We start from the raw sequence: 27,725 nt of genomic DNA on the forward strand, positions 1-27,725 counted from the left end.
ATAAACTTTCTGTATTAGATTAAAAAATATATTATCTTTTTTTTTTTTCTCACAGAAATGTCTAGTACTCTGGAATGGCTAGAGGACAATTTCCCACATTAAGAAATGTCACAAGATAGTGAAACTAATGGTAAACACTTTATAGTATAAACCCTTTATTTATTATTTTTTTTATATACATTTAACATATATATTATTTTTTTGTACAGAGCATACCAAAATAGAAAAAACTTCAGAAAACCCTGTTATGGATAACAGTCTTCACAATATAGAAGAAAAAACGGATGTATTGTTGGCTAATTTTAATAATTTAAAAACTTTTGTAGAAAATCATTTCAAACCAAAAACCTTGTACCATTGCCCCACATGTACTTGTCCCTCCTCACCATATCCCAGTCAATTATCCCTAAACCCTCTCCATAATCCAAAACGTTTTGATGAGACTTCCATCCCTTCTTCACCTAATACCAATCATGTTGAAACCCCAAATTCTCCTGTTTTTGTTTCTGTTTCTGCCTCACCTTCTCTGTCATAAATTATTAATATATGTTAAATAAAGTTTAATTTTTATATTGTATTGTGAATAGTTTCCGTTTTTTTTAAAAAAACAATAAAAGTGTCCGCGGACAGTGCGAGTGTTCTGAAATGTTTGTACATAAACGAAAATGGAGGTGTCCTGAAGAACACCACACCTGTTCGGACTGTTCGCTAGCAAGTTGAAACTGTTCTAAGAACACACGTGGTGTCCTGAAATGTTCGTAAAGAAACAAACATTAAAGTGTTCTAAAGAACACTATATCTGTCCGTAATGTTCGCTATCAACTTAAAACTGTCCTAAGAACACAATTGGTGTCCTGAAATGTTCGTAAATAAACGAAAATGATGTGTCCTGAACAACAGTACAACTGTTCGTAGTGTTCGCTAGCAACATGAAACTGTACTAAGAACACACGCGGTGTCCTGAATTGTTCGTAAACAAACAAAAATTAAAGTGTCCTAAAGAACACTATACCTGTCCGGTACTGTTCGCTAGCAAGTTCAAACTGTTCTAAGAACACTATTGGTATCCTGAAATGTTCGTACGTAAACAAAAATGGAGGTGTCCTGAAGAACACTATACCTGTTCGTAGTGTTCGCTACCCAATTGAAACTGTTCTAAGAACACAATTGGTGTCCTGAAATGTTCGTACATAAACGAAATTACACGTGTCCTGAAGAACACTATATCTTTCCTTACTGTTCGCTACCAAGTTTAAACTGTTCTAAGAACACACGCGGTGTCCTGAAATGTTCGTTTCATGTGTGACGCACTTTTAATTACTTCAGAACCCGAACAGTGTCCGTAGGACATCAATGTGCATGCGCTAACCAATCTCCATGCACTTGGTGTCCTGCGGACAGGCGCTTCCTTCGCGGACTAGTTCGCGAACGGATCATATGACCGCGCCCACGCTCATCGTGTGTCCTGAAATACGTACACTGTTCGTGTCCCCGAACAATTTAAAAGCACATTTTCAGTTAATCCATAATATTTTTCAATAAAATCTCACCATGGCACAAGTCCCACATAGCAATCTTGAGTTTCTATATACCTTTTGAAACTTTCCGATCCTTTTTTTTGTGTTCGATCTGTCCGCGGACAGTGCGCATGTCCGCGAACCGCGCACAAGCACCCCTATAAAAGACCACGCCCAAGAGCTTATTCCCATTGTGTTTCTGGCTATTCTTCAGAACACAGTGATTTTTGCTGCCACCTGCAGACTACACCATCATCGAGATGGCATCCTTGGCTGCTGAACTGCCACTTGGTGCTGCACCTGCTTCAGTACCACCCCCACCCCCTCCACCACCACCACCTCCCCAAGGGCCTGAAGAGGGGAACAGGAGTGAGGATGCAGAGGAGGAAGAAGAGGATGATGAGAATGAGGTAGAGGAAAACCCTACTACCCGCACTAGGCGTGAGTCTTGGGTGTGGCGGTTATTTACCATTCATGGTAATGTTCCTAAGGCTCGTGCGAACCGTGTTACCTGCAATGAGTGCAAAATGATACTCAGTCGCGGGAAGCACGGTAAGTACAGCTTTGGGACCACTACTATGAAGCGACACCTGAGGTCATTTCACTCTGGGGCTATTCGCAGGGTTGTACCTTGCGAAGAACGTAGCAGGTTGATTTCCTCTACTTCATCCTCTGTTTCTGATCCTGTCACCACAAGGACCACCTCTGTGGGACAGCGTCTTCCTCAAGCTGCCTCATAGGCCATACAGAATGCTGATGACCCTTACCAGTACTCTGCAGGGGGGAGCGACTTTGGAGTGCTTTTGAGCCTATCGTCTCAGAGCACGAGAAGACCTGCTCACTACCCAAATAAAACCCACTCTACATCTTCCTCTCTCAGCTCTCCCTTTCTTATCCCTGTGGTTGGTGTCCCCCCCTTTACCCTCCTTTACCCTCCTCTCTTAGTGTGTCGTGTCTGAAAAACCAAAAAAAATACAAAATTACAAAAATCAAAAAAAAATAAGGCCCTTTTCAGAGCCGCCTTTCCCAGTTAAAAAATAGAAGTGAAAATAAATAAAGCAGGGCTCTTTGTATTTTTTAGAAGTCCGCGGACAGTTCACGAACATTAAAAAATATTGGGTTGCTACTCCATCACAAACATTGTAATTTTCTCTGGAAAGAAGTGGTGCCTCTGAAAAGAGCCTTTGGGTGGTGTTTGTAAGTCAAAAATTGTAAATGCTTAACATCTACTTCAAAATCGTTGTTGTAATTCCAAAAAAGGTCGCAATGCATTTTGTACATTTCTCAGAAAAATCTGATTGCCAGCATAAGTAAGATGCACTCCATCTCTGCGAAAAATGTATGTACTACAAAACATAATATTTTCATTGTGAAAAGAAGACATGCCAAAATCTCTTAGAAAGGCACATTTGTCTCTGCGCAATCCGTGAAAATATCACTTGAGAATTAGGAAACATGTCCATAACCTTCCTAAGTCCTTCTTTCATAGCAAATTGCAAAAAAATTCCAGTCACATGTCCTAAACTGTTCCCTCCGCAATGAATTACAATTATGTCTGGATGTTGCTCTGTCTCCAAAGTAGCACAGAAAGGTAGCAAGTCCAACCACTTCATTCCACGTACTCCATGCCAGTGTACTTCCACATGTGGGAATCCAAGATCTACAGCTACTCCACAGCTTTCTGCATGCACCTTCAACCAATGTATCCACCAATCTCCTAAAATCCAAACAATCTGTTTTCTGAAACACACAGCCATAGCTATCTTTTGTTCTCTCAGCAAAAAGAGTATCTGAGAAAATCTCTCCTGGCACAACACACCCACCAAACTTTCCTGACCAATCCCTTTCAGTGCTTATTCTCATTTGCATGACTTCTGAACCCAAAAATCCCCGGATGTAACCCCCGATGTCCGCGAACTACCGCCATGTCCGCAGACATATCGTAACATGAACAGCCCTTCTACCATTTCCACTACACTCTCTCTGCCATTCCCTCATTGGATGTACTTCAAAAATCACATGACCATGCACCAATCACATTCAAGACCTCTACATCTAACTGCATCATCATAGATCAGCACTGCAAATGTACTCTGAATCTCACTGAGTACAAGTGTCATATCATTGGCAAACAGCATCTACCAGAAATACTGTACAAGTCTTCAAGATTTCTACTTGCAGCTCCATGCATATCCATATGCATGAACACAAACTTCAGGTATGCATATTTTCTGTATAGTAGATGAACACATTTTCAAACAGACTTTTACCTTGTAAAATCTGTAAAATGAATTTACTGTACTTTTTTTCAATTTCCTAAAATCAACTATCACTTATAAACCTTTATACTATTTACTTTCTTTATACACACACACTCAAATCATGTTAAACTAACATTTTTTAAATGAAATATATAGACTACATATATTCAAACAAAATTGCATGCAAACACAATCTATGTTTAAACCTTTATAAAAATACTTATACAATTTCATATTTTTTGTTTTTATTTATTTATTTACTTAATTACTTTAAATTAGACATGACATTGAGGCGCTATTACCTAGAATAGTTTACTTACAGAAATAGTGGTATTCACTAATATATTATAAATTTCACAAGACATAGTAAAGATATTTTTTTTTGCTACAGTTAGTCATTCAATACAATTTGTTCATTAAGAACATATCATATGTACTGAACTGATGCAATGTATCTTATGTAAATAAATTAGTTTAATGGTTTTACAGAAGGCACTGAGGATTTCAATAAGAAAAATCAATATCTAAATTAAAAACAGTGCTATATACAAACAAAGTTACTAATTTGAAGCTTTTACAATTGCAGTGAAGACCAGTTTCCTGAAAAGAAGCAGCCGAATTCGAAGAATAAAGAAAATCTAAGAAGTTACCTGTTAATTTAAAAAAAGAAGTAAGTAAAATATCACCATAATATTTGTATTATTAATCAAATATACTATAACATTAATACGAGCTATTTCGGTTTCTAAAAATAGAGATTTTGTACCATTTTGTCCAAAAATTTCCATGTCTTAAACAGCGATTTACAGCCAGAATGGCCCACAAATTTCTATTTTTGGACACACAAATTAGCCAACTGAACCACTACAATGTTCATATTATAGAACAAACAACTGTTTTAATTGTATACATTAGATTTACTATTTGTACTTTTCCACACCACTAGCTTATTTTTTTTTTGTCATCTGAACCCTAGTTTAGTAACACATAAATTCAAGAATACCTATCCCTACTAGTTTTAGTTCCCAATGCACAATCACACACCATTACATACATCTTTATCATCTTACTCAAACACTCATGCACACAGCACACATACATTCCAGAACACCCCAACCCATATCTTCTTTATTTTTTTCAACAGACCCTAAAGAATGCATACCAAAAGTCAAGTCCGTAGAAAGCAACGCAAAAGTAGAGCAAATGAAAATAAAGGTGTCCAACATAAGCATCCATCTCTAGCAGAATTTGTAAAAAAAGTTGAAACAAAACAGCTAATACAATCATTTAGTGAAACACAAGAAGTTTCAAGTACAACAACTTCGCTTCCTCTATCAAAATGTAAAACAAACCAAAAAACAATTAACAGAAAATCAGCTATCAGTACAGATAAAACTACTTCTTCAAATTTTAATATAGTGCAAAGTAAGCATACAAAGAAAAGTATTTTAGCCAAAATATACCGTCACAAAGTCCTTCAAAATCTTATAAAAACAGGAGAGAAATCAGGTTCAAAGCTTAAAACCTATCGTAGGAAGTTAATCTTAGAAGCATTGATGGACAGTGCAATTTTTCTCAAAAGAAATTTATTTATTTTACTGTTAAACAAAATGAAACCACTAACAAAACTAATAACTAAATTACAAAAAAGACTTTTCAATAAGCGAAATATCAACAGAAAGAACATCTTAAGTATCAGCGGAGGTGAATGGAATCACACTACAAGCACAGAACCATATTTTAATGAAGAAGCGTACAAACAAAAGCAAACGAATACAATTGCCATACATAGCAGTGGTCGAGGTTATGAAAAAGTGAATAATACCATAATGGAACAAGAAGTACTTCTTACAAAAATATGCCCTGAAAACTTAGAATTACCCCTCCATTCAACTGAATCAGAACGTCTAGTGTACAAATGGCCATGCACGTCAATGTGTAACATTCCCAAACAATGTTTCAAATCTTTACGCCAATTCCTCAATAAATATGTAAAAAGCAAAGACAAAATCAAAATTAAATTACTGCAAAATATAGATACCTGTCCAGTGCGCAAGTACACAGGACTACAAGGACATTCATTGGCCTGCATTACAGGACCTACTTGTAAAACCACTTTCCATGATATCAAAAGGATATCAACACATCATTCAACTATAAGAAATCTAGTCTATAAACTGTACTATGCTAAAAGTCCTGCTTTAGCTCTAGCAAAGTTAAATAACATCCTTCTACATGGTACAGCAAAAGACCTACTTGAAGAAATTCACTATATACAGAAAAAATATTTTGGAAGTGAAAGCCATTTACAGAATGAAATAGCTTTAAACCAATTAAGCAACAATTCTACACATGGCAACCTTTTGCTAAACACATACAAAAAAGAAATACTAAAATTTAAAAGTACATCAGCTGAAGTACCAAAGCATATATGTGTATGTTGCCATAGAATTTTTTATAAAAGTAACACAAAAACTGTGGACCTATCATACAAAATAGAAGACAATGAAGATTCTAAATGGTTTGAATTAGCTCTCTACCTTGTAGCAGAAAACAAATATGAAATAACTGAGCCCTTAATACTTTGCAGTTATTGCACTACAAAACTTGACAACAACCAAACTCCTTCACGTTCTATCACAAATAATTTGGAATTATACCCAGTACCAAAACCTCTACAACAACTTAATTTATATGAGAGCATCATAATTCAAACAGTGCACCCATTTCAAGCAATAATACGCCTTCAACCAAAAACAGCAAAATTACCTCCCTCTGAATTGGTAAAAGGCATTCGTGGAAAAGTAGTTTATTTACCATTAAATCTAAAAGAAAATGTGCATACTCTAGGAGTGCAACGTCCAATGCAGCAATCTTTAATTATATTAGTAAATGGAGTACCTACAAAAGACAAAAAAATATGGCAACAGCTGGTAGATTTATATAAAATTAGACAAGCCTTCCAATATCTTAAAGAGAATAATGAATATTACAAAGAAATTAATATTGAAGAAAACTTGAAAGATACAATTGAAATAATTCAAGAACCACAATAAGCTGGTCAATTTGAGCTACTAGATCCTGCCACAATATCAAATACTTTAGACCATTATACAATTCATCCTTTACACTGTAATGACACCGTACAAGATGTACTGGAAACTTACCAAATGCGTCAAACAAAAGGATCGCCAATCAGTATATGGGAAAAAAGTATAGAAGCACATGCTTTTCCTCTACTCTTTCCTACTGGCAAAGGAGGAAGGTATGATGATAGACCTATTCAAATATCAGCTTCAGAAAACCGCTCATTACGGATGTATTCTGAAGATCCCAGATTTAGACAAAATGTGGAATACATATTCCACCTACTCTTTGAAAGTGAACTAGCAACTTTATGTTACGGAGTTGCACACATATTAAAATCTGGATCACACTTTCAAAATATGACAGCTACACAATTATTAGACAAAGTGCAACAAAAGGATGAGGTTTTACAATCAAATATTACAAATCTATTAGCAAATATGCGTGGTTTTAAAGAGTACTGGTTTCAACGTCATGGAGATGTACGTTGTATGATCAGAAACCTTGGCCCACCCACTTGGTTTGTTACATTAAGTTGTGCAGAATATGCATGGGAAGATTTACATGATTTCCTACGCATATCAATAAAAAAAAAACAAACATAGATATTCTAACACCTGGAGAACTTTGTTCTTTGGATCCTGTTCATGTTTCAAGATATTTTCACCATCGCTTCATTGCTATGCTACATTTTATTTGTAATAAAACTGTTCCTCCCCTTGGAGAAGTGCAACACTTCTTTTGGAGAAAAGAATACCAAGCCAGAGGAGCACCACATATCCACATGCTTTTATGGATTAAAGATGCTCCTAAATTTGGTCAAGACAGTGATGCCACTGTTTTACAGTTTATTGAAAAATATGTCACTTGTGAAATTCCATCAGAAGCCACAAATAGTGATCTTCATGCACAAATTTTACAATTTCAAAGACACAAATGTGGAAAATAGTGTCGTCGCAAATACAAAAACAAAGGCAAATACTTCACCAAATGCCGATTTGGTTTCCCTAGACCAGTTACAAATACAGGTCAAGTAAACAACCTCATGTCTTCAGTTAGACATAGTGTTAAAAGTAAGTCACCTAAAAATACATATTACATAAAAAGAAAAGAAGAAGAAAAATATATCAATGATTATAATGCAATCATTGCCCACTTATGGAATGCAAACAGATGTGCAGTACATTGTAGACAATTCTACTGCAGTTGCACGATATGTCATATCATACTTAACTAAAGCAGAAAAGACAGAGCTCCAAGACCTCTGGAATGTCCTGTCATCAGATAAAACAGTATCTCAGAAATTATACAGCTTGGGCATAAAAATGCTCACCCATAGAGAATGTGGATCTTATGAAGCAGCTGATTGTTTAACTGGTACTTCATTGTATGGTAAATCTGAAAATATAGTATGGGTAAGTCTTGGTCCAGCTAAATCTAGAAAAAGAGTTCTAAAATCATATGAAGATATAGAAACAATAGCCAAACATGATCCAAACAGCCAAGACATTTTAAAAAACAATTTATTGGACACATACTACCCAAACAGAAGTAATACTTTGGAAAACATGTGTCTATACCAAATAGCCCAAAACTACACATACAAAAATAATATGAAACCTGATGAAAAAAAAGCTAAATATAGAGTGACAGACTGTGAAGGCAGCTTAGTTAAACTCACTAAACCAAATTTAATTAATCATATCAAATTGTCATTGAAGACTCCTCAACATAAAGAAATATATTACATGTCCCTGCTACATCTCTTCAAACCATGGAGAAAAGAAGAACAATTACTAGATAACTATGACTCATATGAGGATGCTTTCAAAGCAAATGAAAGCACTATAACTGATGTAAACTTTACACAGTACAAAACAATGTTGCACAATGAACAGCAACATGAAGAAGATCTCCAAGCCCAACTAGATAAGGATACTCCTGACAGTAGTCAACCTTCTGTAACAGGAAGCCAAGAACCACTGGGAGAACCACTAATAACAAATGAGGCAGAATTAGCTATGATAGAAGTAGAAAACACCATGTGTCAGTATGAAGATAAGGAAGACTTAACTATACTACAATCAAAACTAAACAATGAGCAAAGTAGCATTTTTCAAGAAGTAACAAAACAAATTGCACATGGTGTAAAACATGAAAATAAAGAATGTTCCTGCCATAATTATAAACCTATACTACTGTACGTCAGTGGCGAAGCTGGTTCTGGCAAAACGTTCCTAATCAAAATCATTAGTAAGTTCCTTCAACAATTGACAAACAACAAACTGTCAGCTGTTGTCACTGCCCCCACAGGTTTAGTTGCCTACAACATAGGTGGTGTTACATTACATCGATTACTACTATTACCAGTAGAACACCAGAATAAATTAGACTATTACAAACTTTCTGCAGAAGCTGCAATGGAATTACGCAGAGTATTGAAACAAATGAAAATGCTACTAATAGATGAAGTGAGCATGGTCTCCAACCTGATGTTAGCTTTGATTCACCTCAGATTACAAGAAGTACTCAAAACAGACTATGAAGAGCTCTTTGCAGGAAAACACATTATTGTATTTGGAGATCTGCTTCAATTAACACCAGTAAAAGGTGAACCTATTTTTAAAACATTAGGGCACAAACTCTGCCGTAAAACTGTTGGCAGCATTGGAAATGTCAACCTTTGGCAACATTTCCAATACAGAGAATTAACAGAAAACATGTGCCAATCTGCAGATCTAACTTATGCCAACATTTTAAAAAGTTTGAGAGTTGGTATACTTTCTAAAGAAGCAGAAGCAACATTGAAAACCCGGCACATTAATGCACTTCATGGCGATAATGCATGTGCTACAGATGTTATGGAACAATTAGCCCACAAAAATGTCAATTGTATGGCCTTAATGCCAACTCTTGCAAGCTGTCTCAAATTCAATGAAATAATGTTAAGCAAAGAAATGCAACCAATAATGGAAATTAGCGCCACAGACAAACTAGATGTACATGGTATGACACTACCCATGTGTGACCAAGCCACAACAAGACTAAATAATTTAGAAAAATCAATCTCAAACACAGCAGGCTTAGAAAAGATGTTAAAATTATCCTTAAATTGCAGAGTAATGCTTAAACGTAACCTTGACGTGGACCAAGGTCTAGTTAATGGAGCACTGGGTACAGTTGTTGGCTTTCAAACATACCCACGTGACAACAAAATTCAGTTTGTCAATATACTCTTTGAGAAACTTTCAGAAGTAAAACGGATAGGACGCTCAACAGCTAGATTCCTTCTCTTCACAGATATGTATGTACGCAGAGAACAATTTTCTCTAACTCTTGCATACGCAGTCACGATTCATAAATCACAAGGTCTTACCCTAGACAAAGCAATGATAGATATTGGTAACACAGTCTTTAAAGAAGGCATGAGCTACGTAGCACTATCACGCTTACGCACACTTGACGGTCTATTTCTAATCAACTTTGATGCAAGTAAAGTAAACGCTGATATTCCTTGCATTTTAGAATATAATAGACTTCGCTCACTATACACTCCCCATCTAAACACAAAGTCTGTTCCACAAAAACTAAAACGTTGTAAAAGAAAACTAAATCAAACAGAAATGCAACAGGACGTCACTGCAAATCCTCCAAAGAGAGTAAAAGAAACTAATACTTCATCAAGTACCACAAACAAAAAAGAATCAATTAGAGAAAGTAAACCAGGTACTTCTTTAAAGAAGGAATACAAACTCCAAAAAAAGCAGTTAGATACAGAACTACCTGGACCATTTAAATTCTCAAATATAGTTGGTGTAAGTTGCTATGCAAATATAGCAATGAATATTCTATTTCAATTACCACCAATTGTTGACAACATTTACTTACACAGTACAGACCCATTGTGTTTGCAAATGTTAGTACTTCACAGAAATGCAGCAAACAATCCTGACAACACATATAGTGTTTTTGGAATACGACGACAATTGGACTACTGTGCTGGAATGGTGAAATTGACTATAAACTCACAGGAAGTATTTCTAATGTAATAACTACAAGTACTGGGAAACAAAAACATACCTATAAATGAAATCTTTCAGATTTCATACATGTGGAAACATACATGCACTCTCTGCAACAATGTGACACAAGAAGAAATCCCCAATGAACGCTTCATATATATATCAATACCAAATTGTGAATCCATTCCATTTCAGCAACTTGTACAAAATGCAAACCATGGTAGATTATGCTCTACCTGCAATTCAGATAATCGCTCCACGTTAGTAATACAAACACATAGTAAATACGTAATACTAATGCTTCTACGTTACAATGCAGATGGTACCAAAAACAACTGCAAGCTGACTGGATTCACACATGGTCAAATATCACTTGGTAAGAAAACCTTCACAACAATAGGTATAATCTACCACGCAGGAGCCACAACCAATTCAGGGCACTACACTGCATATATAAAAAAGAAATGTGGATGGTTTGAATGTAATGATAGTACCATTACTCTAAAGCAGAGATTACCAGCAAATCTTACAAACGCTTATTTGATGTTCTTAAAACCAAAATTTGATAAATAAACTGTATTTAAACCTTTAAGTAAATTTGTGTTAAAACAATATAAACTGTTAGAATACTCCAAAAGCTATCTAACTGCTCAAAGATTCTACAACAACTAATCAGATAAATGAATACCACTAAATTAGACCAAAAAATACACAGTTAGAATACGCCAATTGGTATCTAACTGTCCCAAAATTTAACAATATCCAAATAGATAAATCAAAACCACTAAAATATATTAAAAAAATAGACAGTTAGAATACGCCAATTGGTATCTAACTGCTCCAAAATTTTATAATATCAAAACAAATGAAGAATCTGTTACTGCTCCAAAAAAACAAAGCAAAGTATAAAGCATTAGCCAGAAACAACAAGTGAACACTGAAAACAAACAAACAGATAAACTGTAGCATAACAGAAAAAGGGTTTTTTTTTAATCCAACATGGATTTTTTTTTCTCCCACAGACCCAATGATTTTAGCAACAAATACAGAAACTGAGCAAATTGCACAGTACTCTGATTTGTACTCTACTAAATATGAGGGTCGAAAAAAAAATATATTTTGCTTATACAATGTAATAAGTCATTACAAAATACTAATACTAACATGCTATTTTCTTTTATCACAGAAATGAAGAAGAAAAACATGGACTCCCATTACTAGACCAAACAGTAAGTATACAATAATAAGGACAACCATAGCAGCATATCACATCCATAGTATCTAATACCTTTGTTCCTTATACATTTGTTTTTCACCCAAAGTTATAAGCAAATATGAATGTGATATGCTGCGTTGGTTGTTGCTAGGGCATAGAGTCTTGGGTGCATGGCCAAATGTTTTTGGTACCAAATGGCCATGCACCCAAGACTCTATGCCCTGGCAACAACCACCGCAGCATATCACATCCATAGAGTCAAACATTTCAACTATGATCTATGGGAAACTTTTAATGTCCGCGAACAATGTGAGTGTTCTTAGAACACTTTGAACTTGCCAGCGAACAATACGGACACCGTTTTCAGGACACCCCCTACGAACATTTCAGAACAACACGATAGTTCTTAGAACACTTTCAACTTAACAATGAACAATACGGACAGCGTCCTAAGGACACCCCCTACGAACATTCCAGGACACCGGGAGTGTTCTCAAAAACGTCTTCAGAACACCCCCATTTTGTTTATTTGCGAACATTTCAGGACACCGCGGGTGTTCTTAGAACACATTCAATTTGACAGAGAACAATACGGACAGAGTCCTCAGGACACCCCTACGAACATTTCAGGACACCAGGAGTGTTCTCAAAAACATCTTCAGAACACCCCCATTTTGTTTATTTGCGAACATTTCAGGACACCGTGGGTGTGCTTAGAACACATTCAACTTGACAGAGAACAATACGGACAGCGTCCTCAGGACACCCCCTACAAACACTCCCCGGACACCGCGAGTGTTCTTAGAAGCGTCTTCAGACACCACCATCTTGTTTATTTGCAAACATTTCAGGACACCGCAAGTGTTCTTAGGACACATTCAACTTGACAGAGAACAATACGGACAGCGTCCTCAGGACACCCCCTACGAACATTCCAGGACACCGGGAGTGTTCTTAGAAGCTTCTTCAGAACACCACCATCTTGTTTATTTGCAAACATTTCAGGACACCGCGAGTGTTCTTAGGACACATTCAACTTGACAGAGAACAATACGGACAGCGTCCTCAGGACACCCCCTACGAACACTCCCCGGACACCGCGAGTGTTCTTAGAAGCGTCTTCAGAACACCCCCATTTTGTTTATTTGCGAACATTTCAAGACACCGCGGGTGTTCTTAGAACACATTCAACTTGACAGAGAACAATACGGACAGCGTCCTCAGGACACCCCCTACGAACACTCCCCGGACACTGCGAGTGTTCTTAGAAGCGTCTTCAGAACACCCCCATTTTGTTTATTTGCGAACATTTCAGGACACCGCGAGTGTTCTTAGGACACATTCAACTTGACAGAGAACAATACGGACAGCGTCCTCAGGACACCTCCTACGAACACTCCCCGGACACCGCGAGTGTTCTTAGAAGCGTCTTCAGAACACCCCCATTTTGTTTATTTGCGAACATTTCAGGACACCGCGGGTGTTCTTAGAACACATTCAATTTGACAGAGAACAATACGGACAGCGTCCTCAGGACACCCCCTACGAACATTTCAGGACACCAGGAGTGTTCTCAAAAACATCTTTAGAACACCCCCATTTTGTTCATTTGCGAACATTTCAGGACACTGCGGGTGTCCTTAGAACACATTCAACTTGACAGAGAACAATACGGACAGCGTCCTCAGGACACCCCCTACGAACACTCCCCGGACACCGCGAGTGTTCTTAGAACAGTTTCACCTTGCTTGCAAACAAAACGGACACATATTGAGTCCTTAGAACACCCCCCAGTCAGTTTATGTAGAACATTTCAGAACACCCGTGATGTCCGCAAACAAATCGAACACAAAAAGAACGTCTAACACATAAAAAACACAACTTTCATCCTATCTCATACACTCCCACCCTCCCCAAACACTCCTACACACCAACACACTCTACAAAATACACATTTTGAACAAAGTTTCACCGCGCTGTCCGCGGACGTCCGCGAATCCAAGATGGCGGGCGCTACCGAAAAATCTGACGTGCTTCACGCTCCACGCCGTCCAATCAGCGAACACGTTGCATGTCCGCGAACATCACGCAAGACGATTGGCCAATCAGGACACTGTCCGCGGAGCGAACAGGGAAGTGTGTCCGCGAACCGAACACAGATATCACTAATTTGTTTTGACCTACTTTTTGGTCATTTTAAAAAAAACTACTGGACGGATTTTCACCAAATTTGCAAAAGCACGCTTTCAGGACCAAGCCGCTGCTCCTGGTCCAAATTTGGTGGAAATCCGTCCAGCGGTTTGGGCTGTAGGCGCGAGCAAAATTTTGTTCCTATTCAGTCTATGGGAAAAAAAAAAGTTTTGGGACCCCCCATATAACTTTTCCCCCCCGGACGAATCCTCACCAAACTTTGCAAAAAAATTCAGAGTGACCCAAATACTTTTTTTGCAAAGTTTGGTGAGGATCCGTCCAGGGAGAGCGAAGTTATAAGCCACCCAAAAAGTGCTCTTCCTATGGAAACAGCAACTTAACCATAACTACATGGCCACTACCATGGCCATGTAATATATATATATATTATTAATATATATATTTCCTATGGAAACAGCAACTTAACCATAACTACATGGCCACTACCGTGGCCATGTAATATATATATATATATATATCACATGGCCACGGTAGTGGCCGTGTAGTTATGGTTAAATTGCTGTTTCCATAGGAAGAGCACTTTTTGGGTGGCTTTTAACTCTGCTCCCTCTGGACGAACCCTCACCAAACTTTGCCAAAAACGTATATGGGCCACTCTGAATTTTTTTGCAAAGTTTGGTGAGGGGGGGAAAAGTTATAGGGGGTCCCAAAACGTCTTTTTTTCCATAGACTGAATGGGGGAAAAACTTTGCGCACACCTATAGCTCAAACCGTTGGTTGGATTTTCACCAAATTTGCGCCAAGAGGAAGACCTTGGTCCTGTAGGGTATTTTGTGGAGATTTGGGGCCTGACGGTATTTTATTACCGCCGAAAAATAACTTAGCAATAATCACTCTTTGTATTCAGATTTGGCCATGTGCAACAATAATACAATGGACATGCATTATTTCAGCACCCAGACCTGCATATTTGGTATACGTGGTTGGTGGTATTTTGGTGAGCATAATTCCCTTGTTTTATTTGTGGCCCCAATGTCCAGAATCCCTTATCTTCGCTTAGATTTTTCGTGTGATCACTAGAGAGACCTCAGACCTGCATTCTAGAGATACCACATTTTCCAGTGATAGTGTTGGTGCGCCACCATGGGCAAACTCACTGACTTATTTACGACAGAGAGCTATATGTGGTAGTCTTGTGGTAATTTCCACTACCTTATATACGGTAGGGAGCTATGTTCAGAGAGTCTCTCTTCCCGTTGGCTCATGTACCTCCAACAAGTTATACTACAGTCACTCACAATTATTCATACTGATTCTGACATACACACATCTGTCTTAAAATGACCATTGCACTGTTTAAAAATCTCCCCACATCATTGGCATTGTAATGGTAAATAGAAAATAAACCACCCGTCTGTTTTCAAATATTTTCTGTATTATAAAAGTTGCACTTAGACATGATCTCATTCTTTACAGAAATAAATAAAATGGTACAGTAAAAGCATTTTCTATATCACACTGCAAAGAGCGTGGCGGAGAACAAAACTCAAATTGCAACATTGGTATTTGATTAAGACACGCACAGGAATCCTACACTGACTGCATAATTTCGTGCACACACCCGGCTCCCACGCTTAGGTAATTACCTTATCTGAGTGTTCTTCAGTTGTTCTCTTTGTGAATGTGGCTCTCTTGGATTAACTCCAGCAAAAAGGAACGCTTGCCTTCTCAAGCCGGGGTCATTGCCTGGAATTCTCAGCTTTTTCAGATAGGAATGCCTCAGCCAGTGGAAAGGTTTTTCTTTCAGCTCTCCCCAGTCTCGACTGCAGCAGGACACCGGAATTTGCATTCAGTCAGGACCCCACAGCCAGGTCTTCTCCCCAGTAGTGCAGAAAGATGTCTGCCTGTCTTTTTCCCTGATACTGCCCACTAAAACTTTCCTCTCAGCCCTCTTTATGACGTGTCCCAATGAAATCCATCATCTCTCATCCTCCTACTCTTCAACAATAGCTTCGCTTATACATTTGCAATTGTTGCAAATCTGACTTCCTCCTTCCTGCAGTTACTGTGCACAACAACACGGAGAATCAGGCAGAGAAGAGAATAGAAAAATCTGCACACTCATTTAAATGGTTTTCAGAGTATGCCTAATTCTGCAGTAGAGAACACATTTTATTAGTGGGTTATATTAAAATAAGGTTTTATTAGTCAGGTTAATGGTTAATAGGTTAGCTGTTAATTTTCAAATGTGTCTCTAGCAATATAGGCATTTCAGGTGAAAAATAGTGTGCATTTTTAAATGAACACGTGTGCTTTTAACTGTAAAAATAGATTTGCATCTTATATGTTAAAATCGTTTTTTACTGAATAGTCTGTCTTTCCTTGTTAATCTGCTAACCCATATAGCAATGCACCGCACCCTTGTGGTGGTGGTGCTGCAAAAAAAATGTTGCCACTTGTGCAGTAGCGCTGTACTCTGTGCTGTTTGCTAAATATCCTTACATATACCCTCCTTTTGTTTTTAGAACTTGGCTATAATCCAAGCCAATTCCTAAAAACAACTTGTTCTATTTTTTTTTACAATATAGCAATCCAACAAAATGAATATTCATGTGCATCAATGAAAATTTGCAATCAACATTTCATCTGAGTCCATCAGTTCATAAAATGTTCCACATTTGCCTTCTCAGTGGAAGTGGCATTACTTTAAGTTTAAATTTTCCAAGTCAATTAAAAACAATGAAATAAAACAACTAACTAAAACAAATAAGTAATATAACAAGTTAAAATAAATAATTAAAATAATAAATACGTGGAACTTCATATGCCGGAACTTTTGCTTTGTCTCTTTTGGTATGTCTCGACCAGCGATGTTATTCGGTTCATTCGAGTACTCTTTCATCTTGGCAATCTTGAATCCACAGTAGTCATCTCTTTTGGCATTCCGGTTATTTTGTCTTCACCTCCACCTGGAGGCAGGCATCTTTTGGTCTTCATCCAGGGGACTCCAGGACTCCATCGTCTCCCGTGGCCTCTGATCCCGGAACCTCCGACCAAATAATGTTAATTGTCTAAATCAAAATAGAAAATAAACAGATTAAGTACATAGCACAATACTAACTTCATCCTTTTGCCAAAAATAAAACATGCTTGGTAAAAATACTTCGTGTTTTTTTTTTTCTTTCTTCTGAAATTAAACACAAGTTAAAAGAAAACAAGCATATATAAAACAGCATTCAATATTTAATACACTTTCTCTCTGCACACCAACCACGAGCTTCCGTTATATGTGCATTTATTTATTTATTTATTTATTTATTTATTTATTTATATTATATATTTTTACATATATTACAGTGTTTATGTGCCATCATAACAATCAACTTTTTTTTAACTTCTTTGTCACTGCCTCCTGATTACACCCATTTATTTTCTCAAGGGACTCTATCCGTTTCCACATGCTCAAGCTGCCTGATCTCATGTCTGGGATGGCATGGTTTGATTTGATTTACATGGACAAACTGCTCTATTGCTGTTTCACCTTCATTTTTCAAAATTTTATACACTACAGGAGAGACTTTATCTATAATTCGAAATGGCCCCTGCCAGGCTGCCAGAAATTTAGAATTTTTCTGTTTACTTTTTCCAAAATGAAACTTGTACACCTGATCCCCTACATTGTATTCCTTTACTGATGTCTTTTTGTCATAATATGACTTAGCACTGTCAGCAGCTCTTTCCAGATTTCTCTGCACAAAAGCAAATGCATGTTGCAAATGCCTCCTCAGTTCATCAATATATTCATGAACTGTGGATGCACTCACTAGAGTTTGCTCATGTGTTCTGTATAGTAGGTGTTGTGGTAACACCATTTTCCTACCTGTTAAGACCTCATGGGGGCTAACACCTGTTGCTTTGGCAGGAGTCGACCTGATTGCCATCAAAACCAATGGTAAACGCAAATCCCAGCTGGAACCTGCTTCTGCCACAAATTTCTTTAAAATATCCACAACAGACCTATTGCTTCTTTCAACTGTACCTGAAGACGCCGCCCGATATGCGATATGTAGTTTCCTTTTCACACCTAGTATTTGCCATACCTTACTCATTAGAGTACTTGTGAAATGACTTCCTCTGTCTGACTCAATTCTTTGTGGCAACCCAAACCTTGAGAACACATGGTTCACCAGCAATGTGGCTGCTGTTTGCGCACTACAATCTGGTGCGGGAATGCACTCAATCCACTTTGACATCAAACATACCACACTCAAAATATAGCGGTGTCCCCTGCTCGACCTTTTTAAAGGACCTACATAGTCTATTTGCAAATCTGACCACGGGAGAGTTAGGCCTCTTTTCATCAATGGTGCTCTATGCATTGGTGAAGCAGGTTTAAATTGGGCGCATACTAGACATCCTCTAGTATATAATTCCACATCTTGGGACATATGTGGCCAGTAAGCATAATCTTTTAGTATTTCTAATGTCTTTTGTGAACCCCTATGGCCTGCAGTTATGGCATCATGTGCATGGTGTAGCATTAGTCCTCTGAATGAAAGGGGTACTACCCACTGTATTTGCCCTGTTATGGACTCTCTAATCATGAGCCCATCCTGTAATCTAATTCGTGTTTTGTTCTTTAATAACACCCTCAATTCTTCTTTTCCCATGCAATCATTTTCTGTTAAAGGATTTTGTTCAGGATCTATCAAATGATTATAATAGATTCCCAAAATTTGATCATTCTTTTGTGCCTCAATCAAATCTTGGTCTGGCGTGTCATGACTCCACTGCACCACCGGCTGATCTACCTCCTTTGGTGCTTTAGAACGTGTGACTGCATCAATTTGTATTTCACCCATTAAATAATCAATAGGTAGCAATTCTCCCATCACAGCCCCAATCTTAGCCAGATGGTCTGCCTTATCATTTCCCTCCTTATCCTCTCCTGGTGTTTTTAAATGCCCACGAATTTTTCTCCAGTATATTGTTAAATTATTTTCTGACACCAATTTGTCTATGGCTTGTATCATTTTTCCATGTTTAAGTGGCTTTTTGTTGTATGTAACCATGCCTCTTGCTTTCCAACCAGGCAAATACTCCACAAAGCTATTCCGTGCATAGTCAGAATCAGTCACCAGGACAATTTCACTGAACTTTTTATCAACTGCAGTAGCAATTGCTTTATAGATGGCTGCCAATTCCGCCACCTGCATAAATGTTTCCAAGCTCTTTTATATGGTCTATTTTTATTTGCAATGGCAGGGTGCGTCCGCTAAGTCCAAATGATTCTTTAAACGGTGCTGGCTGCTTATGAATGAAGTTGCCCGCCTGCCGGGGCTTCTCCAGTGGACGCTGCTGCTGCTGCGGAAGGCGGCGCGCACCGGCTGCAGGGAGCAGGCATTAGCGGCGCGCGGCCGAGGCACCTGGGGATGGATGAGCGCCGGGCCGGGCTCCGCCTCCAGTTGCAGCAGCAGCGTCCACTGGAGAAGCCCCGGCAGGCGGGCAACTTCATTCATAAGCAGCCAGCACCGTTTAAAGAATCATTTGGATTTAGCGGACGCACCCTGCCATTGCAAATAAAAATAGACCATATAAAAGAGCTTGGAAACATTTATGCAGGTGGCGGAATTGGCAGCAATCTATAAAGCAATTGCTACTGCAGTTGATAAAAAGTTCAGTGAAATTGTCCTGGTGACTGATTCTGACTATGCACGGAATAGCTTTGTGGAGTATTTGCCTGGTTGGAAAGCAAGAGGCATGGTTACATACAACAAAAAGCCACTTAAACATGGAAAAATGATACAAGCCATAGACAAATTGGTGTCAGAAAATAATTTAACAATATACTGGAGAAAAATTCGTGGGCATTTAAAAACACCAGGAGAGGATAAGGAGGGAAATGATAAGGCAGACCATCTGGCTAAGATTGGGGCTGTGATGGGAGAATTGCTACCTATTGATTATTTAATGGGTGAAATACAAATTGATGCAGTCACACGTTCTAAAGCACCAAAGGAGGTAGATCAGCCGGTGGTGCAGTGGAGTCATGACACGCCAGACCAAGATTTGATTGAGGCACAAAAGAATGATCAAATTTTGGGAATCTATTATAATCATTTGATAGATCCTGAACAAAATCCTTTAACAGAAAATGATTGCATGGGAAAAGAAGAATTGAGGGTGTTATTAAAGAACAAAACACGAATTAGATTACAGGATGGGCTCATGATTAGAGAGTCCATAACAGGGCAAATACAGTGGGTAGTACCCCTTTCATTCAGAGGACTAATGCTACACCATGCACATGATGCCATAACTGCAGGCCATAGGGGTTCACAAAAGACATTAGAAATACTAAAAGATTATGCTTACTGGCCACATATGTCCCAAGATGTGGAATTATATACTAGAGGATGTCTAGTATGCGCCCAATTTAAACCTGCTTCACCAATGCATAGAGCACCATTGATGAAAAGAGGCCTAACTCTCCCATGGTCAGATTTGCAAATAGACTATGTAGGTCCTTTAAAAAGGTCGAGCAGGGGACACCGCTATATTTTGAGTGTGGTATGTTTGATGTCAAAGTGGATTGAGTGCATTCCCGCACCAGATTGTAGTGCGCAAACAGCAGCCACATTGCTGGTGAACCATGTGTTCTCAAGGTTTGGGTTGCCACAAAGAATTGAGTCAGACAGAGGAAGTCATTTCACAAGTACTCTAATGAGTAAGGTATGGCAAATACTAGGTGTGAAAAGGAAACTACATATCGCATATCGGGCGGCGTCTTCAGGTACAGTTGAAAGAAGCAATAGGTCTGTTGTGGATATTTTAAAGAAATTTGTGGCAGAAGCAGGTTCCAGCTGGGATTTGCGTTTACCATTGGTTTTGATGGCAATCAGGTCGACTCCTGCCAAAGCAACAGGTGTTAGCCCCCATGAGGTCTTAACAGGTAGGAAAATGGTGTTACCACAACACCTACTATACAGAACACATGAGCAAACTCTAGTGAGTGCATCCACAGTTCATGAATATATTGATGAACTGAGGAGGCATTTGCAACATGCATTTGCTTTTGTGCAGAGAAATCTGGAAAGAGCTGCTGACAGTGCTAAGTCATATTATGACAAAAAGACATCAGTAAAGGAATACAATGTAGGGGATCAGGTGTACAAGTTTCATTTTGGAAAAAGTAAACAGAAAAATTCTAAATTTCTGGCAGCCTGGCAGGGGCCATTTCGAATTATAGATAAAGTCTCTCCTGTAGTGTATAAAATTTTGAAAAATGAAGGTGAAACAGCAATAGAGCAGTTTGTCCATGTAAATCAAATCAAACCATGCCATCCCAGACATGAGATCAGGCAGCTTGAGCATGTGGAAACGGATAGAGTCCCTTGAGAAAATAAATGGGTGTAATCAGGAGGCAGTGACAAAGAAGTTAAAAAAAAGTTGATTGTTATGATGGCACATAAACACTGTAATATATGTAAAAATATATAATATAAATAAATAAATAAATAAATAAATAAATAAATAAATAAATGCACATATAACAGAAGCTCGTGGTTGGTGTGCAGAGAGAAAGTGTATTAAATATTGAATGCTGTTTTATATATGCTTGTTTTCTTTTAACTTGTGTTTAATTTCAGAAGAAAGAAAAAAAAAAAACGAAGTATTTTTACCAAGCATGTTTTATTTTTGGCAAAAGGATGAGGTTAGTATTGTGCTATGTACTTAATCTGTTTATTTTCTATTTTGATTTAGACAATTAACATTATTTGGTCGGAGGTTCCGGGATCAGAGGCCACGGGAGACGATGGAGTCCTGGAGTCCCCTGGATGAAGACCAAAAGATGCCTGCCTCCAGGTGGAGGTGAAGACAAAATAACCGGAATGCCAAAAGAGATGACTACTGTGGATTCAAGATTGCCAAGATGAAAGAGTACTCGAATGAACCGAATAACATCGCTGGTCGAGACATACCAAAAGAGACAAAGCAAAAGTTCCGGCATATGAAGTTCCACGTATTTATTATTTTAATTATTTATTTTAACTTGTTATATTACTTATTTGTTTTAGTTAGTTGTTTTATTTCATTGTTTTTAATTGACTTGGAAAATTTAAACTTAAAGTAATGCCACTTCCACTGAGAAGGCAAATGTGGAACATTTTATGAACTGATGGACTCAGATGAAATGTTGATTGCAAATTTTCATTGATGCACATGAATATTCATTTTGTTGGATTGCTATATTGTAAAAAAAAATAGAACAAGTTGTTTTTAGGAATTGGCTTGGATTATAGCCAAGTTCTAAAAACAAAAGGAGGGTATATGTAAGGATATTTAGCAAACAGCACAGAGTACAGCGCTACTGCACAAGTGGCAACATTTTTTTTTGCTCTTGCAGTACAAAAACAAACAACTTTTATTTCCGATACTTGCAGCCAAGCTACAGAAAAGTCCACGCCTTTCAAAGAGTAGGGAAGACAACTCATTGCTCCCACTGTGGCAACACATGCACATAAAACCTAGTCAATAAAATGTGGCCTTAGGAGCACAGACTTTGAAGCTTGGCAAGGTAAGAGCACATCGACAGGGTAGACATCTTGAATGCCTGCTTCCTTCCAACACAAGTGAAGAAAGTCCTGGAAAGGAGAATCGTCTTTTTTAAGTCCTTTAGTGTCATCACATTTTCTGAGACAGTGGGCGAAGTACAAAGTTCAGTGCTCTGGAGCAGCACAGTCCAATTTAGAGCCTGTGCCAGAGTTCAGCATGGCTGGTTTGACACCACCTGGTCCATCTCTCCTGCCTTGAAAGACAGGAGGAGCCTTAAAGGTCCACAGATCCTATTGTCTCCTCTGGCAAACAGACATTAGGTCAGCAACCGACCCATCCATATGCTAGCACTGTGCCAGATTCATGTTTTCATGGAGTCTTCTATATGGAATGATCCGGCTTAGGTTGGCTCGGTTATAGTCAAACATTGAGGTTCTCACTGTCTCAATCATTGGCAGTACCACTTCGCTATACTGCCTTTCGATGGTATTCCGGGGGTGCAACTTCATAATCGCTGGTGCTGAACAACGCAGAAGCATTCTTTGCAAGATACTTTAAAAAATCATGTAAATAATTCAATAATAAAGCCAGACTCTTCTCGTCCAGAGGTGTGTAGGCCAGCATTGCTCCAATGCGCACAAACAGCCTGAGGAGGTGTGGCGCTCCATAGACATGAGACATCTGTGCATCTGGATGATCAGCCAGGATTTCTGCATACTGTGGCCTTTCAAACTTGTAGAGCAGCTGTGTGCCCAACATTACATTGAAGTACTCTTTAATCCCAGCAACTACTTCATTCACTGCATACTCTTTGTTGTCTGTGTTTCCTCTTGATTTCTTATAATTTGCATAATCCTCTAAAATAGAGTCCACACTCTTTTTGGCAGGGAGGTAGAAGAGCTGCTTTTGCCTAGTGATCAAGTCCCAGTCATCAACCAACCACGGTTTAAGCTCCTCTGGAATCTTTACTTTCACTTCAACTCTGTTCATAAATGTTTCTTCATTTTCCACACTGGGGTCTACTCTGGCTCTCTTTTTGCGTGGTGGTTGAGGAGCCTCACTGGTACTGCTGCCTTCCCCAGTGCCAGGAGTTTTCTGTTTGTTCTTTTTCGTTTTCACTTCAACGTGTTTCTGCTGTGGAGCTCCAGCCTTCTTTGGTGCTGCACCTCTCATCTTCCCCTCTGCATACTGCTCCTGATTAGCCTTTTGAAGTTCTTTCTGCTTTTGCAGGTTGGTTTCCACGTATTTGAGTACTCTGCTCTCTGGCACCCACTCATCCCAGTTCTTATTCCAACCGCTATAATGTATAAAGTACTTCACTTGCTTCTCCTTTATAGAAACCTTCACACACTTGGCTTCATAAAGGAGAGGCCCATGGAAACACAAAACACGCTCCCCCTCGGTAAACTTAGGCCTGGGCTCCTGCTTCGGCGCCATTTATACTGCCCGCTCCACCCCGGGCCGCCGCTCCCGGCCTGCAACGCACCATAAATATGTAGGGTATTTTGTGGAGATTTGGGGCCTGACGGTATTTTATTACCGCCGAAAAATAACTTAGCAATAATCACTCTTTGTATTCAGATTTGGCCATGTGCAACAATAATACAATGGACATGCATTATTTCAGCACCCAGACCTGCATATTTGGTATACGTGGTTGGTGGTATTTTGGTGAGCATAATTCCCTTGTTTTATTTGTGGCCCCAATGTCCAGAATCCCTTATCTTCGCTTAGATTTTTCGTGTGATCACTAGAGAGACCTCAGACCTGCATTCTAGAGATACCACATTTTCCAGTGATAGTGTTGGTGCGCCACCATGGGCAAACTCACTGACTTATTTACGACAGAGAGCTATATGTGGTAGTCTTGTGGTAATTTCCACTACCTTATATACGGTAGGGAGCTATGTTCAGAGAGTCTCTCTTCCCGTTGGCTCATGTACCTCCAACAAGTTATACTACAGTCACTCACAATTATTCATACTGATTCTGACATACACACATCTGTCTTAAAATGACCATTGCACTGTTTAAAAATCTCCCCACATCATTGGCATTGTAATGGTAAATAGAAAATAAACCACCCGTCTGTTTTCAAATATTTTCTGTATTATAAAAGTTGCACTTAGACATGATCTCATTCTTTACAGAAATAAATAAAATGGTACAGTAAAAGCATTTTCTATATCACACTGCAAAGAGCGTGGCGGAGAACAAAACTCAAATTGCAACATTGGTATTTGATTAAGACACGCACAGGAATCCTACACTGACTGCATAATTTCGTGCACACACCCGGCTCCCACGCTTAGGTAATTACCTTATCTGAGTGTTCTTCAGTTGTTCTCTTTGTGAATGTGGCTCTCTTGGATTAACTCCAGCAAAAAGGAACGCTTGCCTTCTCAAGCCGGGGTCATTGCCTGGAATTCTCAGCTTTTTCAGATAGGAATGCCTCAGCCAGTGGAAAGGTTTTTCTTTCAGCTCTCCCCAGTCTCGACTGCAGCAGGACACCGGAATTTGCATTCAGTCAGGACCCCACAGCCAGGTCTTCTCCCCAGTAGTGCAGAAAGATGTCTGCCTGTCTTTTTCCCTGATACTGCCCACTAAAACTTTCCTCTCAGCCCTCTTTATGACGTGTCCCAATGAAATCCATCATCTCTCATCCTCCTACTCTTCAACAATAGCTTCGCTTATACATTTGCAATTGTTGCAAATCTGACTTCCTCCTTCCTGCAGTTACTGTGCACAACAACACGGAGAATCAGGCAGAGAAGAGAATAGAAAAATCTGCACACTCATTTAAATGGTTTTCAGAGTATGCCTAATTCTGCAGTAGAGAACACATTTTATTAGTGGGTTATATTAAAATAAGGTTTTATTAGTCAGGTTAATGGTTAATAAGTTAGCTGTTAATTTTCAAATGTGTCTCTAGCAATATAGGCATTTCAGGTGAAAAATAGTGTGCATTTTTAAATGAACACGTGTGCTTTTAACTGTAAAAATAGATTTGCATCTTATATGTTAAAATCGTTTTTTACTGAATAGTCTGTCTTTCCTTGTTAATCTGCTAACCCATATAGCAATGCACCGCACCCTTGAGGTGGTGGTGCTGCAAAAAAAATGTTGCCACTTGTGCAGTAGCGCTGTACTCTGTGCTGTTTGCTAAATATCCTTACAGTCCCAAAAGCGTGCTTTTGTAAATTTGGTGCTAATCCGTCCAGTAGTTTTCTTTAAAACAACCAAAAAGTAGGTCTAAAAAAATGAGTGATATCTATGTCAGCTCCGCGGTCACACTTCCCTGTTCGCTCCGCAGACAAGATACCGATTGGCTAAGGGGCTTGCGTCATGACCACAGACACGCGACGTGTCCTCCAATTGGTTGGAGTGAGGCGTGATGTGCGTCAGATTGTTTGGATGTGCCCGACATCTTAGATCTGCCGACAGCGCGGCACCGACCAAAGGCGAAATGCTGTTTTGGGGAGTGTTTTGGTGTGTCACAGTGCTTGGGCAGGTTCACAGAGTAGGAGATGGGTGAAATACTGTATTTGTTTAGGCGGCAGGTGCTAATGATGTATTTGCCATGCCCACGCTGTCCGGGATGTTTGTAATTACTGAAAATGAGGGGTGTCATAAGGATAGTACTTCCGTCTGTGCTGTGCGCAGGCAAGTTCAAACTGTTCTAAGGACACGTATGGTGGTGTTAGCGAACGTTAAAATTGAGTACATGCCGTAGTTAAAATGTTTGTTTCTATGGGTGTGCTCCTGAGTTATACACCACCATGTGTGTGATATGCTGCGGTGGTTGGGGCCAGAGTGTTGGGTGCATGGCCGTAGGCCGTAGGCCAAACTCCCAAGACTCTAGGCCCTGGCCACAACTACTGCAGCATATGACAGCAATAGATACACCCGTAGTATCGCATATCGATCAGGTGGTTGTGGGGAGGGCCTAGAGTCTTGGGTGCATGGCCAAAGGCCATGTACACAAGACCAGATGTATACGTAGAGAAGTTATAAACCACAATGTGTGTGATATTCTGTGGTGGTTGTGGGCAGTACCTAGAGTCTTGGGTGCATGGTCGAAGGCCATGCACCCAAGACAAAAGTTATAAGCACTGCAGTTATAATACACCATGGATTTTATATAGTCCGGTGGTTGTGGGCAGGACGTAGAGTTTTGGGTGCATGGCTGCAGGCTGTAGGCCATACACCCAAGATTCTAGGCCCTGCCCAGAACCACTGCAGCATATCACATTCATACATCACACCCATACAATGGAATATCTATCTGGTAGGTGTGGGGAGGGCCTAGAGTCCTGGGTGCAAATTGAGCATATGTTGCAGTTAAGATGTTTCATTGTATGGGTGTGCTAATGATTTATAAGCCACAATGGGTGTGATATGCTATGTTGGTTGTGGCCAGGGCCTAGAGTCTTGGGGGCATGGCCATAGGTCGTAGGCCATACTCCTAAGACTCTAGGCCCTGGCCATAACCACTGCAGCATATCACAGCAATAGATACACCCGTAGTATCGTATATCGATCAGGTGGTTGTGGGGAGGGCCTAGTGTCTTGGGTGCAAGGCCATGTACCCAAGAACAAAGTTATAAGCAGTGGCGTTATAAGCCACCATGGGTTTCATATACTGCACACCCATAGATTTGATTATCTATGGCCATACATCCATGACTCTAGGCCCTGCCCACAACCACAGCAGCATATCACAGCAATAGATACACCCGTTGTATCGAACATCGATCAGGTGGTTGTGGGGAGGAGCTAGAGTCTTGGGTGCATGGCCAGAGGCCATGCATCCAAAAATAAAGTTATAAGCACTGCAGTTATAAACCACAATGGTTGTGGTATGCTGCAGTGGTTGTGGTCAGGTCCTAACATCTTGGGTGCATGGCCAAAGGCT

The 27,725-nt window shown here is 39.2% G+C and overlaps 1 protein-coding gene across 1 annotated transcript; it reads right to left on the reverse strand.

Annotated features, from left to right (window-relative positions):
* Window positions 1-22,845: 22,845 nt before the first annotated feature.
* LOC138514041 (mortality factor 4-like protein 1) lies at window positions 22,846-24,280 on the reverse strand. The gene has a single exon (XM_069629281.1). It carries the CDS (start codon window positions 24,245-24,247, stop codon window positions 23,279-23,281), a length of 969 nt encoding a protein of 322 aa, XP_069485382.1. The 5' UTR covers window positions 24,248-24,280; the 3' UTR covers window positions 22,846-23,278.
* Window positions 24,281-27,725: the final 3,445 nt, after the last annotated feature.

Source organism: Ambystoma mexicanum, chromosome 12 (assembly GCF_040938575.1).
Source record: "Ambystoma mexicanum isolate Mex_15411 chromosome 12, UKY_AmexF1_1, whole genome shotgun sequence".
NCBI classification, from domain to species: Eukaryota; Metazoa; Chordata; class Amphibia; order Caudata; family Ambystomatidae; genus Ambystoma; species Ambystoma mexicanum.

Excerpts from the sequence above, each read along its gene's own strand:
- LOC138514041 (XM_069629281.1), bottom strand. The coding sequence starts at position 24,247 with ATGGCGCCGAAGCAGGAGCCCAGGCCTAAGTTTACCGAGGGGGAGCGT.